Source organism: Lates calcarifer, linkage group LG8, assembly GCF_001640805.2.
Source record: "Lates calcarifer isolate ASB-BC8 linkage group LG8, TLL_Latcal_v3, whole genome shotgun sequence".
In the NCBI taxonomy this organism is placed as follows: domain Eukaryota; kingdom Metazoa; phylum Chordata; class Actinopteri; family Centropomidae; genus Lates; species Lates calcarifer.
This window is the reverse complement of record NC_066840.1, coordinates 16519307-16537601: the sequence shown is the minus strand read 5'-3', so window position 1 is coordinate 16537601 and position 18295 is coordinate 16519307. Positions and strand designations below refer to the sequence as shown.

The window sequence follows — 18295 nt, the reverse complement described above, 5'->3', positions numbered from 1 at the left end:
AGAGGCTGACTCTGATCCACACTCCGAGGCAGGAGGTGGCGTTATGTCTCTTCCTACCACCTTGAAAATGAAGGCGATGAAGCCGTGCAGCGGGGAGAGGGACTGGAGAAGTGGGCAGTCCACATTGGAAACTGTCTCTACTCTTTACGATGTAGTCCGACCAGCCTGTTCCCTGACACCGAGCTGGGCGCAAGAGAAGCCGGATATTTGAAGCTCTCTGACGGAATGGCGCACACCAACCGGGGTATCTCGACTCCTGGGCTCTGTTGAAAACCGTGACCCGCGTCCGCTAACAACAACAACAGCTGGCTAACAAGCTAACAGCTGTCACAACCGGAAAGGCCGCTGCTGCCGCCGCACCGGGTGGAGATTTAACTTTCTCTGCCCGTAACGTCTGGACTGAACCAGCAAGTCATTTTAGCCACTGATAAACTGCTATTTATTGTATATTGGTAAGAATGGATACATCTTTGGGAATATGCGGCGAGGAGTGCTTGGCAATATCCTTTTTGAATTAAGTTACAACCTTTTTATAATGTGTTTTTCTTTCCAGTTTGCTTTAGCTTGTTGGCTAACGTTAGCCGTCAGTTAACGTTAGCAATTTGGCTAACTTGAAATCACTTGACACTTGGACTAGTATGAGTTTAACAAACTGATTGATTTACAGCCACAGCTACCCTTTGATTCACCTCACTATTAACCATGACACTATGACCAGTCTCATTTAATTAAATTAACTAAACCCGCTTGTTCTTGAACAGAATAACGTTAGCCATGATTTTGTTTAACTTTAGCTCCATTAGCTGCCGCTGGACTGCCTTCTCTCTTTCTGTCACATTAATTTTGCCTCCTAATTTTCAGTTAGCATGGCTTCTTCTAACAGAGATCACCACTGTCTAACCACACAAATGTTAACCTAAAATCCGGCAGAGGGGCGTCTGTCTGCGGTCAGTTATGATAAACACCTCGGTGCTTGTGATGTGCGCCCAAGCCCTTTTCTCATCCTCAGTCACAATAATTCCTTGATTGTGCTGCTCACACTGTGAGAGGTCAGGAGCTGAGATCTGGCCAGAAGGAGCCCAGGCTACTGTCGCTAATTGAGCGCAGTGGAGAGTTTATGTAAGTATCAGAGGAACTTGGTGATTTATGGTTATTTATGTGTTTCTGTCAGGCAGGAAATAAAACAAGTGAGATGTCACAGATAGGCTCTGATGTTTATCTGCAGCATCCTGCTTTACTCTGATGAAATCCAAGTTTTTGACAGCTCTGTCTCTGTCTCTCTCTGTGTTTGAAGTTGGTTGCCAGCTGTGGTGCATCTGAATAGTCAGGCCTACTCTCCTGGGCAGGGCTCTTTATTTGGGAAATGTGTTTTATATTTTAAACAGTCTTCAATTGGCATGCACCAAGTAGTGTGTGCCGCATTTAGGGCCACATGAAAGTGAACTTGCATCAAGATAGTTCAAATTACAGCCTGTGATGTCAGTAGGGTGTGCACCATGATAATGTCACATTGAATAATAGACAAGATCATTCAGATTGTACTGTGCTATTGCTGTGTTTTAGTGTTGGTTGTCTTGTCTTACGTAGCGATTACATTTTATAGCAAATGACATTAGATAAGTATAATATTGTTGGGTATATTTTTGTGGCTAAATCAAGTAAGTAAGGTGCAATATTTAGCTTTTTCTTCAGATGAAAAGGCAACCAAACACAGCACCTGAGGACCTGAAACAAATGTTACTGTTATGGTTGTAAAAATTTGCAGTGTCATGTGCACAGTAGCCTAGCTGAAAAGAAAGTTGGTGTAGAAATCAGTCAGTCTTCAGAGGTCAGAAAGTGAGCTACAAGACAGTGCTGACCGAGGAGCTGTGGTGATTTGGATCAGTGTTACAGCAACAGGTTTTTAACCCAAGTTCTCCAGCTAATGGGAGGGGCTCTCTCTCTACTCACACACTCTTTACGCAATCAGATTTACTCTCAGTTGGGACTTATCCCTCAGTCAGCTCTAGCACGTGTTTTTTTTATTTTATGAAAGAGGATGTTGTGGGTAAAAGCAGAGGCTGTGCTAAATAATTTAGTGTCTGTTTGTAGCAGGCTGTGCTGTGCACTGACGTGACGGAGAAAGGAATTAGTCCCACCACTAGCCAGCTCACTACCCATTATCAGGAATTCCTCCACTAAGTCCTGGACTGTAATGAGACTCACATGGGCACACAAGCTTCGTGCTCAGCTAACAGTGTTAAAATCACACACACACTGAACTCAGGAGCGGCCCTGACAGGGAGAAACAATGAAGAGTCATGGAAATCAGGTGCTATCTTTGTTTCAGTTGGTGCTGTGCACATTTTATAACATATGCCCATGACCACCTGTGAAAATGACATCAGCTGAATGAATTGTATGACAGAAGATGCACATTATAATACAGCAGCCCTGCAGTAAATACTAATGTAAACCTGACAGTGTTTAGTTTTTGCAGAAAACCAAACACTGTATATTTTTAACTTGGTTTAAATTTTTTAGCTTGCATATTAGCGTTGTTAATTAAAGATCTCATTAAGCATCTTCTAGTCGTGTTGCAGAGGATCTGCTTGTTACCACTGCTTTGCTAGTGCAGTTTTTCATGTGTCTGTTCCTGTGTAAACTATTCTGTTTGCCACACTTCATACTTGTGTAAACGTGTGCAGTTATAATAAAGGCGGCTTACTGAGGTTCAAAGAGGACAGATAATAGCAGCTATAAATGACTTGTCCGCTATACATGCCTGACAGCCTCAGTTAAACCCAGACACCATTAGTTTCACCACATTCATATTTAATTCAGGGCTGCTGTTTTGTTAGGCATTTCGGTCATTCTGTCCACTGCTTAGAGGAGGGGGTGTTCTCTGTCATCGGTTGTCATGTAGCTTGCAACATCAGAGGGGCCCTTGCCGATTCTGGGGAACTGCAAGTTGCTTTGACACATGAAGTGCGGTGGAGCTGAATCATTTTCCTTTCAGCAGTAATCAGACTGAAGTTGACGGGAAGTGTGGGCAGTGCTACTTTGACCCTGGCTGTTAGTCAGCCATTGTTAGAGAGAGAAACATGACCCTGCCTACATCAACCCACATCAAAGATATGAAGCTACTTACTGTGTATTGACTATTTAATGCCCCAGAGCTTAGCCCCTCTAAGTGTGCTCCAGGTTCTTACAGTGTTTTGTCAACAAAACTTGACTGAAACAGGAGCTTCTTAGTCCATTTTGTGCCCTTGTTTGCTTATTTAACTAAAATACCTGAACTGCTTAATTGACTGGAGGAGACTTTTGCATGTGAGCATGTGCAAGTTCATATTTTAATCACTTAATAATTATAATCAAGTTCCGATAGTTCATATGCACATATTGCATCTCTAATATTCAGTTATTCTAATATTTGCATACTGAATGATGTGCATGAAACACAATTTTAATTGCATGAAAATGGCTGTAATGAAGAAAAAAAAGAAAAATCCCTGCAGCTTGTCTGTTCATATTTGTGTTTTAAATGATTTTCTTTATAATGTTGATTGATTTTAAAATATCACAGAGCTGATGTTAAGTGAGAGTCTATGCTATTCTCATCCAGATTGGGTGTTTTGGCCACCCCTGATGCTGTTGTGTCTCGTCCGGTTCCTCAGCTGTCTATACCCATTAATGGTAATTTTGAAATTGTAAGAGGTACGTGCCCATTTTTGTTCATTTTTGTCACAGTATTAACTGCTCCAGGTATGCTTAGTATAAAATGTTTAAGATATTTGAAGATGCCAGTGGCTACAGATTGTTCTTTATTTTTATTTCTGTGTTCTCTGTTTGTGATTCCTTGCCAACACGCGCAGCCTGTGGCATTAGACTGCGGATTCTTTAAGTCCTATACATAGTAGTGTCACTGTTTACTCAGGGTCATGGAACAGAGGCCTAAAAGTGAAAGTCCGGGGAGCGTTTCCTTTGCACTTGGAAGCCAGAATTTAAAAATCAACACATGACAACCAGAGCCTGTTGAAATAACTTATAACACCACTGATTTACAACCACAACAGACCTTTGAACTGCATAGCCACCGTTAAAGTTGTCGTTCCTCTTTCGTTTCAGAAGCTGAAGAAGCTCTTCTCATTGACTTCTCAGCAGATTGTAAGTACTTATTGCCTTTCTTCATGTTACATAATTCCTCTTTTAGCTTTGTTTTCAAACAGATTATGTTTTGGCCCTTCAGGCAAGCTGGGAAAAATTAAATTGGCCTGTATTGTGGCAACAAGAGGGAGCTAAAACAACAGCTTCTATTCAACCACATTACATTTTTAGAGCATGCCTTCAGCTAAATGTCTGTATTTAGTAGCAGACGCAGGTCCTGAGTTGCCACGGCTCTCTGAAAGAATGCTGAATTGGTTCAATGTTAAATCACTTTGCTTTGTTTTCTAGACAGTCTGCATTTCTTATGTGTTTGCAAAGTCTGAAGGTGCCCATCGTTTGTGTGTGTGTGTGTGTGTGTGTGTGTTTTCTGCACCCTTCTCAAGCCTTTGTTAGGATACGTATTAAAGGCGAAAAAGCCCCAGAGCTGCTGTTGGAACTGCAGGATGACGATCGCACTCAGACTTTCTTTACCCAGGTGAAGAGTGCTCAGCAGCAAGGTAAGACTCCACTGTCTGTCAGTAGACCAAAGCAGTTGGATGATTAATTATTTAATCACTCATCTAACATTTATTTACAAAGGGTGGATTACACCGCTCGCTGATTTCCTGTGTCTTTCTGCCACATTGGCGGAAAAGTTTGGCTGCCATTTTTGAAATCAGATCCACCTTTAAAGGTGCTAGCCCACCTGTGTGAATGGAGACAGAGGGGAATAAAGCTTACATCGCTATGCTTTCACACTTAGATTTGTTTTGTTTGTGTAACTGATACCCTTCAAATGAATGAACAAATTACTAGATATGGCAGTGAGTCCAGTGTACAGTGACAAAATTCCACCAAGTAGTGTGAATTTCCATCTGGGAATATTTTGAATTTGTTGATGAAAAGAAATATAATATATTGGGTAAGGGTGGTATTTTTAAATTATTTTTTTTAGACATATTTAATCTATTTATGTATAGATAGATATTAGGCTCTTGAGCTTAAAAGCAGTTGAATAGGAACATTTGCATCTGTAGTAGGCTGGAATAAATAATGATTCTTTAAGGAGTATGAAAAGACAGGCATGTTGGCATGAAAACCCTTTACCCTTTAACTGTCTTGTGTTGCATACATTTGCATAATAATAAGATAAAACAGATTTTTGTTCTAGCATTCCTGAAGACAAACTGCTTGTGCTGTGTAAGCATGTGTGTTCTTTTGTTGTGGAGATCACTGTGGGACATATTGTTTTGGTTGCCACCTCATTAACCTGCACCCTGGAGAAATAATGTTTTAATGTTGCAATTGTCCTACACTGAGAGCCAGTTCACCCAGATTTACTGTTACCACTATCATTTGCCGTCATTCACTGGTTAATGATAGTAACATGTTGTAGTATTCAGTCATACTACAGGGGAAGTGTGCCCTCTTCAGTGTTGTCACCAACAGGCCTCTAACTGGTATCCTCTACTTCCTGTAATGACAACATAGCTAGTCTGGGTGTTGGCTCGCTTTTATGTGAGTTCATATTTACACTGAGAGAGGACAGCTGAAACAGGATGTGAATTCATAGTTGCCTCATGATACTTCTGTTTGTTTTTCTTGAGCAACCTGTAACACCTTTTATTATTTATTTTTTACACAGCCTAAGATAATTCCTGGGAAGATGTTCCGACTGCTTGTGTTGACCCTGGATCGTTGTGTGTTTCCCTCTTGATAACGCTGTTTAATCTTCACAGTTCAATCCAAACTCGCAAAACCCAAAGCGATGGAGCCCATTGCCCCAACGACCCCAAGAGGTCCAGTCCCCATCCCACCGCAAAGAGCAAACAAGACTGCTAACCTTGTGGGTTCTGGAGTCAACCCAGCCAAATCTGTCAGTGCACTGCCTCCCAACCTCAACAACATCACTTCAACAAATCAGACTAACACAGGTAATATACAGATACACAGTGTCTATATTCAGAAAAAAAGATGCATCAGTGATTGCTGGTCTGAAAACAAAGCCTGTTTTTGCTGTTAGATTGAATCCTTTGTTTTATTTTGTTTTTTAACTTACTTTTACTTGAAGATCCAGTTCAGTCACTTGCCTCAGACTTTGGCTTTGAAGACAACTTCAACCACGCTCTCAAAGTGGAGGAAAAGAAGAACCACCAGAATCGCATAGTTGCCTCCAGGGAGCCTCCTCCTGTTCCTCCTCTACCTCCTCGCAAAGCCTCCTACACTCCATCCAATCCTCTGCCTCCTGCACCAGTCCCTAAAGAAAGAGCTGTGTCCTTACAGGCCAAAGACAACTCCTTTAACACCAAACCAGAGTAAGTTAAACTGTTGGGACAGCAGAAACACTGGAAACTAATTTTATATCAATTAAAATTGTTTAGATCCAGGAGGCTCTTAAAGTGGAATCTGTCTTAAGTTTTTGCTGGTGTTAAATAATACCCACTTTTTCCATTCCAGTAGTTTTAGGTCAGGGTTTGACCGTGTGGACAGGCCACCATCTTGGTGTGAGAGTCCCACCACCAACAGCATGAGACAGGCCATGTTCTCCAGCCAGGCAGGACAAAGAGAATACCTCATCAAACACCGCCTCGGGAAGAAGGAGAACGAATATGTGGACATCCAGAACTTTAAGTAAGAGCAGTGTATTTATTCTGTGTATTTTTGATTTTGTTTTTATCTGACAATGCAGGGGGTGGGGACTTGTATTTCAGAAATGCTGGAGATTGCTGCTTCTGCCACCAATAACCCTTCACCATGTGTTTTTCTTTCAGGTTTTTCACGGGTACGTGGAACGTGAACGGCCAGTCTCCTGACAGCAGCCTTGAGCCGTGGCTGTGCTGTGACGCAGAACCACCTGATATTTATGCTCTGGGGTCAGTAATAATTAATTATACAACACTTTCCTGACTGTGAAAATGTACAAAATCGTCTTCTTTTCTTGTTTTAATAACAACCACTTGATTTATGACTTTAGTTTTCAGGAACTGGACCTCAGCACTGAAGCTTTCTTCTACATGGACTCGTCCAAGGAGCAGCTGTGGGTGGAAGCTGTGGAGAGAAGTTTGCACCCAAAAGCCAAGTACAAGAGGGTGAGTAGGAGAAAATGCCTCCTTAGAGGTAAATCAGTACTTTCTAGGGCTATTGGGTCTTGTTGTGTTGATGAAAGCATGGTTTGCATGTTAGTAGGACAGAACACATGTGGTACAGGCACTAATGTGATGTTTTTTTTGTCTACAGGTTCGGATCATACGACTAGTTGGGATGATGCTTGTGGTCTTTGTCAAAAAGAATCACAAGAATCACATTAAAGAAGTGGCTGCAGAGCATGTGGGGACAGGAATCATGGGAAAAATGGTTGGTTCACACAATATTTAGACCGACTGCTTCAAAATAAAAATAACAATAGTGATTGTGCCGTGTCTTTTATGCATTTTAGTGCAGTGACTCATTAGAAATGAATAAAATGTTAAGAAATATGTTTAGAATTACTTTGAAATTTGCCAGATTTGCATGTCCATCTACACAAATCACTTATTCTTTGTTTATGATCTAATTTTTCACCAAATATCACTGGAATCTGTGAAGTTTTAAGAGATTCTGCTAACTACAGTATTTACACCACACTGCATTTTTTAAAATGCATGTCATGTTAAATGTGTTACACAGAGTTTAATCCTACACAACAATGTGATTTTTTTTTTTTTTTTTTTTTTTTTTTTTGCAGGGGAACAAAGGAGGCGTGGCAGTGAGGTTTGTTTTCCACAACACTAGTTTCTGCATCGTGAACTCACATCTGGCAGCGCATGTGGAAGACTTTGAGCGCCGCAACCAGGACTATAAGGACATATGCGCTCGCATGACCTTCCACTTACTGGAACATCCTCCTCTCAGTATCGTCAAGCACGAGTGAGTTCCTCCGTGATTCATGTCCAGAGTGAGAACGTGGCTCTGGATTAATGTGCAAAATCTGATTTTACACTCACTTATTATGTTTGTATCATCAGTTTGATCTTTACGAACTAGAACTGAAGTCTGTGCCTCAGAGTTCTAATCACTTAAAACACTAACCTAATCAGTGTCACCTCCTTCACTAGATTTACAAACATGAGCCACAGACTGCAGTTCTCTTTGACAGGATTTTAGTGTTTCTGAGGATCATCACATTCAATACAAAACTGTTGGTGTCATTCTGTGCTTTTAAGCCACCTCTGTCTCTTTCTGTCTTTCAGTGTAGTAATCTGGCTTGGGGATTTAAATTATCGTCTGTTCATGTACGATGCCTCTGATGTCAAACAGCTCATCGCTCAGAATGAGCTAAAGAAGCTTCAGGAGGTTGATCAGGTGTGTCTGTTATCCAGCTCAGTGGGTTTTCTCTGTGTTTATGTGCTCATATTCAGCAGAAAGAAAACTTCACCACCACAATTCAGGAGGTTTAAATCACAATGTCAGAGCTTTTGCGATAATTATTAGATATAGAAAATTTGCCCTGTTACAGCTTGTGTGTCTCTAATTAGCTAATTTGGCATGTATCAAGTCATTTTGACATAAAATAAGAGCATTTAGCACTTAGGTGAATCTGTTAGGCTCTAACTCTAGTGTAGCTGCACAATAGCTTTAGTAAAATATGTTTGTTTTTCAAGCAATCTTCTGTGCTTGAGCTGAAATCCTCCCATGTGAACTTGTGAAATGTGTGACATTAAAGCTCAGCAGAACAGAAGTAAATATTTCTTGATAAAAACCATGAAGCCAAAAAATAAGGGAAGCTGTTTTGCCAACATCACTGTTACACATGTTTAGGATTGCTAAACAAAGTGTTTGGCATCTGTTATGATTTCCTCGTTAACTCTGTTTATAGTGACAGTGATTTTGTTTTGACTCTTTCAGCAACTAATACTTGACAATGTTGCCACTTTTATGTGTAGCTGAACATTCAGAGGCAGACTAAGAGAGCCTTCACAGACTTCATGGAGGGAGATATTAACTTCATTCCCACGTACAAGTATGATCCCAAAACAGATCGATGGGACTCAAGGTAAAAACATATCCCTGTGTTGTATTTGTTAATGATTAAATAAGCAGCTCACTCCAGGATTTGTTTTACTCTTGCCAGTTTGTCCTCAGTTCCACTTTGTCTTCTTTGGAATCCTGATTAAATTTTGAGAGTCAGGAAGCCTTTTCCGGCCTTATCCTTACACTAACACAGAGTCAGCAGTACTGCATAAGTGTGTCTCATGTCTGAACCCTGAATTTCCACCCTGAAATTACAAATGTTTCCCGCAGCGGGAAGTGCCGTGTCCCAGCCTGGTGTGACAGGATCCTTTGGAGGGGCAACAATGTCAAGCAGCTCAAATACCGAAGTCACATGGAGCTGCAAACTAGTGACCACAAGCCTGTCAGCTCCCTCTTCAGTATAGGGGTATGAAACTATGATGTCAAATAAAAAACATGCAAGGTTCTGCCATTCATTTTGACAGTATGTAATGATATAATAAATACTTTAATGACGTGTGTTTGTAGGTGAAGGTGGTAAATGAGCAGCGACACAAAAAGGTGTTTGAGGAGATTGTTCGAGCGATGGACAGAATGGAGAATGATTTCCTTCCATCTGTGTCTCTGAGCAGGAGAGAGGTAAATGTGTTCATCATCACTGAGAGTCTGTTTGTATGTTTCCATCTAAAATCAGACACTAATAACCCTTAGGATGCGGTTACTGGGAGTCTGTTTAATGTTTCTTCTTTTTCCTGGTCCCTCAGTTTACATTTGAGAATGTCAAATTCCGGCAGCTTCAGAAGGAGCGCTTCTTAATAACAAATGACGGGCAGGTCCCCTGTCACTTTGCCTTCATCCCCAAACTCAATGACTCGCAATACTGCAAGCCTTGGCTGCGTGCCGAGCCAAGTGATGGATTCTTGGAGCCCAGTAAGTCCTTTTATCTTAATGAGTCCCTTGTTTTTTTTGATTGTTCTTTGGCTTGTCACTGCAAATTTTAGATATATGATTATGTAACATTTTAGTTATTTGGAATGAAATAGGGGATTAGTGTCGCTGAGGGATGATATTGAAGGATGATGTAAGTCACCCTTGTTTAATTATTTTGTTTAAACCAGCAAAATTAGCAATGTCTAGATGGAAGCAAACTGGTTCAAAGAAAAATTTAGGAGTTTTCAAATTGTGGGATTCTCACTCAACACCTTGTCTGAATTTCTCAGTGTGATAATTTTGTGTTCTGTCAACTCTTCTGTGCATATTTGAAGGTTGACAAGACAAATAGTAGGGAAAACATGATTCAACCAGTTACAGATAAATAAGGCACAGTTAAAAATGTTTAGGGTTCTTTGCAAGATAATGTTCCTTTAGTTTGCAATAAATAACTCAGCAAAGCAGAGGCAGCTTCTCTGACAATGTTCCTCAGAAAGTTTCTCTGTAAACCACTGACTTATCTTCCTGAACAGCCGAGACCCTGGAGATCTATCTGGAGGTGTATGTCAGCAAAGATTCGGTCACGCTGCTGAACTCTGGAGAGGACTCCATAGAGGACATTCTGGTGCTCCATCTGGACCGTGGCAAGGACTACTTCATTACCATCTCTGGCAACTACATGCCCAGCTGCTTTGGCACCTCGCTGGAGACTCTGTGCCGCATGAAAAAGCCCATCAGAGAGATCCCCATCACCAAACTCATTGACCTGGTGAGGGAAAGTTAATCCACCGCTTGTGAAAAGGGCAACATAATCAGAGCAATTTAAAAGTTATAGGATTAGTGAACAAAGGCATATTTCCCTCAGATATGTTGAAGCCCTGATTGTGAAACACAAACCATCCTCTTCCTGCGCAGAGCAATTTAGCTCAGATTGTATTTCGATGGCTGGGCCTCTGTGGCTATTCACTACCTGAAACCTGAGCAGGGACACATGAGGACTTGTTCACTCCCTCAGGGTAAACTCAGTCACAGAGAAGGCCTATATTTGGAGAGCATAAAATGTCTCAACTTGTATATTTCTGGCCATGAGGGGCCAAGGGAACGAGGAAGTGGCAAAAACATAGGAAGGGAGCTCCTAAAGAACAGGGAAAACTGACTCAGGTTAGACCCACTTTAGCCTTCTTCATATAAATAGACTCCTCTGGTCTTAACATGATCACCTCTGTCTGCTTCCATAATGCTATTTTTTACTTAATCTGATTTGGCTTTGGAATATAGTGTTGCTATCATTCAGTGCTCCTTTATCTCCTCTAAACTGTTCCATTCTCCTTCTGGCCTGCTGGTGTATTTGATCAAATGATTTATGCAAGAACAATCAATAATCTCTCGTCTTTTTCTGATTCTGTATTTATACATAGCACTTCTCTCCACTTAGTTCTTTCTGCTTTTGTTTCCCTTCATCGCCTCTCCTTGCCTTGATCATTCCTTTCCAACTCTTCACTGTGGTTGTGGGCTGACTTCTTACTCAGGGAGAGGACAGCTTCATGGAAAAGGTAAAATATTAACTCTGATACTGATCAGCTATCAGCTAAAACAGCCACAACATCACCGTAGATTTTTGTAGCCCAGTATCTTCTTTATGGCACCTCAGTTGTTCATGTTGTAAAAAGAATCTGGGCCAAGTATTATTAGAATCAGTCATGCCAGGATACGGTCTCAACAAAACCCCAGTGTAGGCTATGTCCTGTTAATGTGTAACTTTAATCTCTAAGGATCGCATACTACAATAGAAATCTTCATAAATTTGGTTCAACCATTAATTTGTTATTTTGTTGCCCAATACGCAGAAATAACAGTAATTTAACCATTTTTGAAAATATCTATTTGCTTTGTTTCTGAGAGTTAGATGAGAAGTTTGATACCAGTTTCACGATCTGTATATTAAGTATGGAGCAAGAGCTTTGAGGCAGTTAGGTTCACTTAGTATAAAGACTGAAATCAGGGGGAGCCGTTCTCTCCTCAAAGTCATACATACGCCTTCATCACCTCCAAGTAGCGCTCAGCTCAGAAACGTCCCAGTGGTGAAACTGAAAAGAGCTGCGTTGCTTCAGGCTCCACTGAGAAAGAAAAGAAAGAAAGAAATCTGATCCAGGAAGTCCAGACTGAATAACAGATCCATGAGTTTGAAGGCTTATCAGACGCCAAAAGACTACACAGTGGTTTATAGCACTCGGATGCAAGGTTATCTTTCATCATGACCATTGTGACATAAACAGCAGAACAGAGTCCTCTGTGTTGGTACCTCCACTGCATGGCCTCATTACAAATGAATGATGAGGGTGCATTTTTGGACATGGTCAAACACAGCCGTATAATTAATATGTTGTCTGTCATTACACATATGTAAATGTAAAAACAGCAAATTGTGGTTACCAGGGGTATGTGCTGTAACTATTTCTTGGAGAACAACAATTGATAAGGTTTAGTGTTAGTAGGTTTATTTATATAATTATATAACAGTTTCCCCTGCTTCGACTCTTTATGGTAAGCAATGCTAATCACCTGATGGGTCTAGCTCCATAATTAATGCACAGACTCAGGAGTGGTATCAAACCTAAATAAATTCTAATATATCTTAAAATGTTGAATATTCTTTTGACATGCAGTCCCCTTCAGCTGCAGTATTGAAAACTGAAACTGCTGCTTGCAAACAACTAAAAAATTGAGTTGTACAAGCTAATCTGAAAACTGAATCAGTGCAGACTCTTTCTACATTTCAGAAAGCTGACGAGGGCAGCAGTTGTTAACCCACAGGCAATCACAGACCAGACCATGCCAGCTTAGCTATAATCTGTCTGTGTGGATCAGTCACCCATTAAATCTCCCCTCGCCCATTTAGGACAGGGTCCACCAGTCCAGCGAAAGCGAGAGACACACACACACACATTAAATCTCATTTCACAGCAGGTCGCCCTCATTGCACAGCTCCTTCATACTCATGATTAAAGCTAATGAGAAGAAGAATTAGAGTCTCTTCAGCTAAGCTCAGACACTCACATGAAGCCTAATGACAAGTCTCTACTTCCATTTCATAACTTGTTACTGAAACTAAATGGCTGCATGAGTAAACACTCAGCCATTTAGAATATAATTTTGTCCCCATTTCCTTACAATGTAGCAATTTAACACATTTTATATTCCAGCTTTTTGGATTTGAAGATTTACCACACTGCAAATATCCGTAATGATCACAGGAAAAGCTTGGATGTTTAAAGAGTATCACATTAGTTCTGCATGTTAGCATCCCCTTCGCCCCAAATTTAAAGGCCCACTCCAGTCTCTGCTGCCTTTATGTGCAGCCTCACTAGCTGTGGTTATTTTTGGATGTCTCTCGTGAGTCTAAGGGATCCATTTGCAGAGACAAAAAGAATGTGATATCCAGCTCTTAGTAAAATGGCTCTCCTTCAAGTCTCCAGACCCCAGAGATAATCTTTACCTCACTGCTGCTCCCACTCCATCACTAATTGATCAGATGTGTCATGTGCAGCCATTCTAGTTGTCTCTGTTTCACTTGATCAGAGCAGTGTGAATCACATAGTATGAGCATAATGTCATGAATCCAGATAATTTTTCCTCTAATGAATAAATGAGGAAGTATTGGTGTGTTATTCCAGGAAATGATCTAATGTCTGTCCTGCAGTGCTGTCAGTGTAAAACATAGTGATTGTTTTCCCATCAGGAAAAGTCAAAGGTGAACTTCCTGATGGTGGATGGCGCAAGTACTGAGGACAAACCTCTAAAGATCCCCAAGGAGGTGTGGATTCTGGTCAACCACCTCTTCACCAAGTCCTGTGATCAGGTGAGAATAAAACCTGTTGTGAAGTTAACTTTTGGGAGTTATAAGCAAGTGTTTTACTACCTGTATGTTTATTTATTTATTTTTTTCAAATGAGTAATGCATAAAAATACTAACTACTAATACTACTAATACTAACTGAATTTTCATAGTATTTGCTTGTTTGCTTATGTGCATGTAATGTAATATTGTGAAAATAGCTGTTGGCGCTTTTAGATGCCAACAGATTTAGTAGATAGATACATTTATTGTTCATTTCAGTAAATGACAATGGTCTAGTAACTGTGTTATTTTAAATCCCAGATAGTCTAGTTTCATATTTCACAATATCCTCTAATGCATCCTCTGATGCTGAAATACTGAAGGTGTGTTCAGACACAGATGTGAAGTGAATTTTCACCTTGCATCATCTGTGTAATTTGACTGCTGGATCATTGTGCAGCCTGTGGTGATTCGCCACTAACAGTCGATGCACCAGTTGTAAAGACATTAGCTGTGTTTGTTTGGCAGCTCAGCTTCCAACTGATCTCGGAGCTCGGTAGGAACTCCAGTTCTTTCTTTTATTTCTCTGCTGTCTCTACATTTATATTTGTCTTTATGACTGTGTATTTCTGCACCTTGACCACATGAATTTCCCTATCTGCAATAATAAAGTTTACATTGACATAGACCTACATTCAGGAAGCAGATTAATAAAGGCCTGGGACACATCAAATTTCATTCCATTGACTTTGCATGTAATCCTACCGCCTCTAAAAGATGCTTCATGTTGTGTCTGTACACACATTAGATAGGTACTTCTGCAAAGTGTTGTGTGTGAAATGTTCCATATTGTGTCTTTGTGTGTCTCTCAGGAGGACCTGTTCCAGACACCAGGCCTACAAGAGGAGCTGCAGAGCATCATCGACTGTCTGGACACCAGCATCCCAGACACCATCCGTATCCTCATTTATGAAGCCACTCACACTGGCCCAGATTTCACTGAGACCCAGTCCTACAATCACTGAAATACCAAACAGTAAAAAAATTAACAGACACACATGAACACTTACATATTTACTCAGCTAAAACATGGATCTTCTTGTGTCTTTGTCATTAGGATGAGTTGGCATGACTCACAGTAATAACAGTAATTGTGATCTTACCAAGGGTTAAAAGTTAAGTGAGATAGAAACAGGATTTGAAGACGACGAAGTCCAAAGCTCACACTAGACTCCATATTTGCTTATTTTTTCTTTAACTCGTCATGTAGCTGGTTGTAACCACTCTGTAGCTGAGGCTCTGTTGATCTTCTTGGAGGCCTTGCCGGAGCCAGTCGTCTGTTACGAGCTCTACCAACGGTGCCTAGACTGCTCTCATGACAGCCGCCTCTGCAAACAGGTGCAGTGGTCACCAGTTTTTTTGTTAATGCTGCAAAGTATGACATATAGCAAGCTAGACTTTGTTTTCTAAGAAGACTTTTGAATTGTGTTGCATATGACTGCACAGACCAGAGTGCAGTATTGCAGATTTTTCTACATGACTAATCTGTGTCCTCTCTAGATGAATGGCAGTTGATCTCCCAGCTGCCCCGGGCTCATCGCAACGTGTTTCGTTACTTAATGGCCTTCCTGAAGGAACTTCTCAAGCACTCACACAACAACAACCTGACAGCCAACCTCATAGGTATGACATAGACACTTATTTCTGGTTACCACACTGCAGAGCTTATCAAACTAGTTATCAAATATGCAAAGTATTTCATATATTTAGGACAGGACAACTACAGCCTGACTAATACCAGCTCTAATGGTATATCAGACAAAAGTCATTTTACACATTTTGACACAGATTATTTAGACCATAATATTTAATGATATTTACTGAGCAGAACTTTTTCTAGTTGAAAGATGATGTTGATGTACATTTTCTGCTAGTCTGGAATTTTACTCATCATCTTTATGTTGAACGTCTTATATTCTAGTTAAACTAGTGATTACAGAGAGTATGTGATATTCATGTATTTTTCTTACAGAAGTCAAGAAGTGTTCTTCCTACATACGGTTAATCATTTTCTTTCTTTTTTTGGCCCTCTGTTCGTATTTTAGCCACCCTCTTTGCCAGCCTCCTAATCCGACCACCTCCCAACCTGGTGGGAAGGCAAACATCACACGAGCGGCAGAAAGCCATCGACTTTGTCATGGGTTTCCTCATGGCGGGAGACGAGGAGTAAATGAGGTTGGGTGTGGAGCTGATTGCCATCCTGGCTTACCGTTGGCACAAACCCCCGGACCTGTAGGACACTGTGTAACTTGATCCATTTGGTTTTTTGTCATCTTTTGGAGACCAGTGCAGCTGTTCTGCACCCCTACCTTTCACAAACTCTCACGTCAGAGGTACCCCAGACTTCCATTAGAACTGTGACGATTTTACCAGGTGTCATATCTTCGTTCTCAGTATGACCTGCTCACTGGATTTGGGAGCACTCTGGAGAGTTTTTGACTGATGCCTATGCACTTTCTGATGACCTAAAGGACCTGTGCCTCCAGACTAGAGTTGTCCTCGTCCTCAGCTGACCTTTCTTATTGTAGGTGCTCATGCCAAAATAACCCCAGAGTAGTGTGTGGTATGAATGTGAAAACACTATGTATCCATAGATGCTAAGGAAAACACTCGATTACACTAAAGAAAAGCAAATTCCTTAAAGTTTTAAGAAGTAGACTGAACACACATGCAAGGCAGTTAAATAGTTTGAAACGGGATAATTGTGGAAATCTATCTCTAAGAATGTTTAAGCTTAAGATAAATCATGACAATCATTAATTTTGGAGCATTTTAGTTGAGGGGGCAACATTAAAATATCCGAGAGATTTATTTGTTACGATATCCGCTGTGTTTTAACTGTTATTTATATTTTCTTTCTCCAAGTTTGCACCATCTGTAGAGTTTCTGGTTCCTACTGCAGAATAGTTCATTTTAGTTTCATTGGAAATAGTCACATCGTCATCATCGTTTTATGTCATCCTCTTATAGAAACTTCTTTGGTGTGAGTGTGTGCTGTGTTTTCCTTTAACTTCAGCCGTGAGCCTTACATCTCGTTTTGCCAGTTCCTCTTGAGTCACAAAACAAGTCTGTTAACACACTAACTTCCTGGTCAACCGGAATCAACTGAGAGAGAGAGATAAAGTCATCCCTCTGTGGTTCTTGATGTCTTAAATGGTGTAAATACTGCAGTGATCTGTTTCCTGGTTATTTGACTGTTGGTATGGTGGTTGCGAGTCTGTGATGGTGTCTACAGTCTGTCATGTTTGTCATGAAGGTGGTACTGTTAATGTCTGTGTTTGTTTACATGTCTCTTTCCCGCACTTCTGCTGCATCTTAAAGCTCATTATTCGTTGTTTTACGCCTGTGTGATGCCAAGACACAGCTGCTGTGTTCCTCATGGCGAATCCAGATGAGTAATACTCGTTTTAAGCGATGCAGCATTTTCTGGGCACAATATTTAATGGCTCATTACTCTGCAGGATACAGCCTGTCTTTGAACACCTTTTCTCATTTGTGCCACAGAGGACTTTTTTTTTTTTCTGTAGTCACTGTTGCAAAACATGTCATGATTATTGAAATAAGGAACTTCTGTGCTGGGTATAATGAACAGTATTTCCTCCCTTTCCCAAGAGATGTCAGCATTATCTTTCCCATTTGACAAAAATATTCACATTTATGACATTAATTTACTTTGCTGAATTTCTCCTGCAGTGGTAGTGATGCTAGAGAAAACCCAGAGGTTTTCTTCCCAGACGCTCCGCTTCAAAGTATTTCATCTTTGGAGACAATGTGAGCACATGATGTAACGTGACAACGCTGACAATCATGGCACTTAAAATTAAGGATATTAAGCTTGTTAGGCTGAAGTTGCTCTATTCTTGCGTAGTTTCTTCTGCCTTATTGCCATCACAACACTAGATTCTTCCGTTGGCCTTAATTTAAACGAGCTTTGCCAAAAGGTGAGTTTGGCCCGAAGGAAAAGTTCCTGGTGATTCAAATTTAGGAAAACCATTATATACGGTAGCCATTTAGTTATTCACTTTGTCTTGAGAAATACTACCCTCATCACATCAAATGGAAAAATCAGTATAATCAATAACCTCTGATTTTAAGTGTTGTCTTATGCCACTGTACCAACTGATGTATTTGTGTGGATTCATTGTGCTTTTTTGTTTTCAGTTTCTGTTCATAAAAATAATTCAAGGTACGCAAGGAAACACTCGCACCTGTTTTCAACTTTTCCGATTTTTTGGTACTTTTAATTTATTTAACAGAAATAAAACTATGTATAAAGTAGTTTTGTGTTTGCTGTTCATAAATTCACAGAAAACAACAATTGTACTATGGATGTTGTGGCTCGATCCCCAGGTA

The 18295-nt window shown here is 40.5% G+C and overlaps 1 protein-coding gene across 4 annotated transcripts; it reads left to right on the top strand.

Annotated features, from left to right (window-relative positions):
* Positions 1-2: 2 nt before the first annotated feature.
* ocrl (OCRL inositol polyphosphate-5-phosphatase) lies at positions 3-18220 on the top strand. Of its 4 annotated transcripts, none has more exons than XM_051072477.1 (24): positions 3-501; positions 1041-1119; positions 3605-3696; positions 4108-4146; positions 4530-4643; positions 5865-6059; positions 6197-6440; positions 6586-6756; positions 6897-6998; positions 7100-7214; positions 7363-7479; positions 7850-8031; positions 8355-8466; positions 9048-9157; positions 9406-9541; positions 9643-9753; positions 9879-10044; positions 10578-10813; positions 11574-11597; positions 13784-13903; positions 14755-14839; positions 15153-15280; positions 15454-15565; positions 15988-18220. In XM_051072477.1, the coding sequence occupies exons 1-24, from the start codon at positions 459-461 to the stop codon at positions 16110-16112; spliced, it is 2958 nt and encodes a 985-aa protein (XP_050928434.1). In that variant the 5' UTR covers positions 3-458; the 3' UTR covers positions 16113-18220. The 4 variants fall into 4 exon arrangements, with proteins under 4 accessions (XP_050928434.1, XP_050928436.1, XP_050928433.1 ...); XM_051072476.1 differs by having other exon boundaries at positions 11-501; positions 6583-6756; XM_051072479.1 differs by lacking the exon at positions 11574-11597 and having other exon boundaries at positions 9-501.
* Positions 18221-18295: the final 75 nt, after the last annotated feature.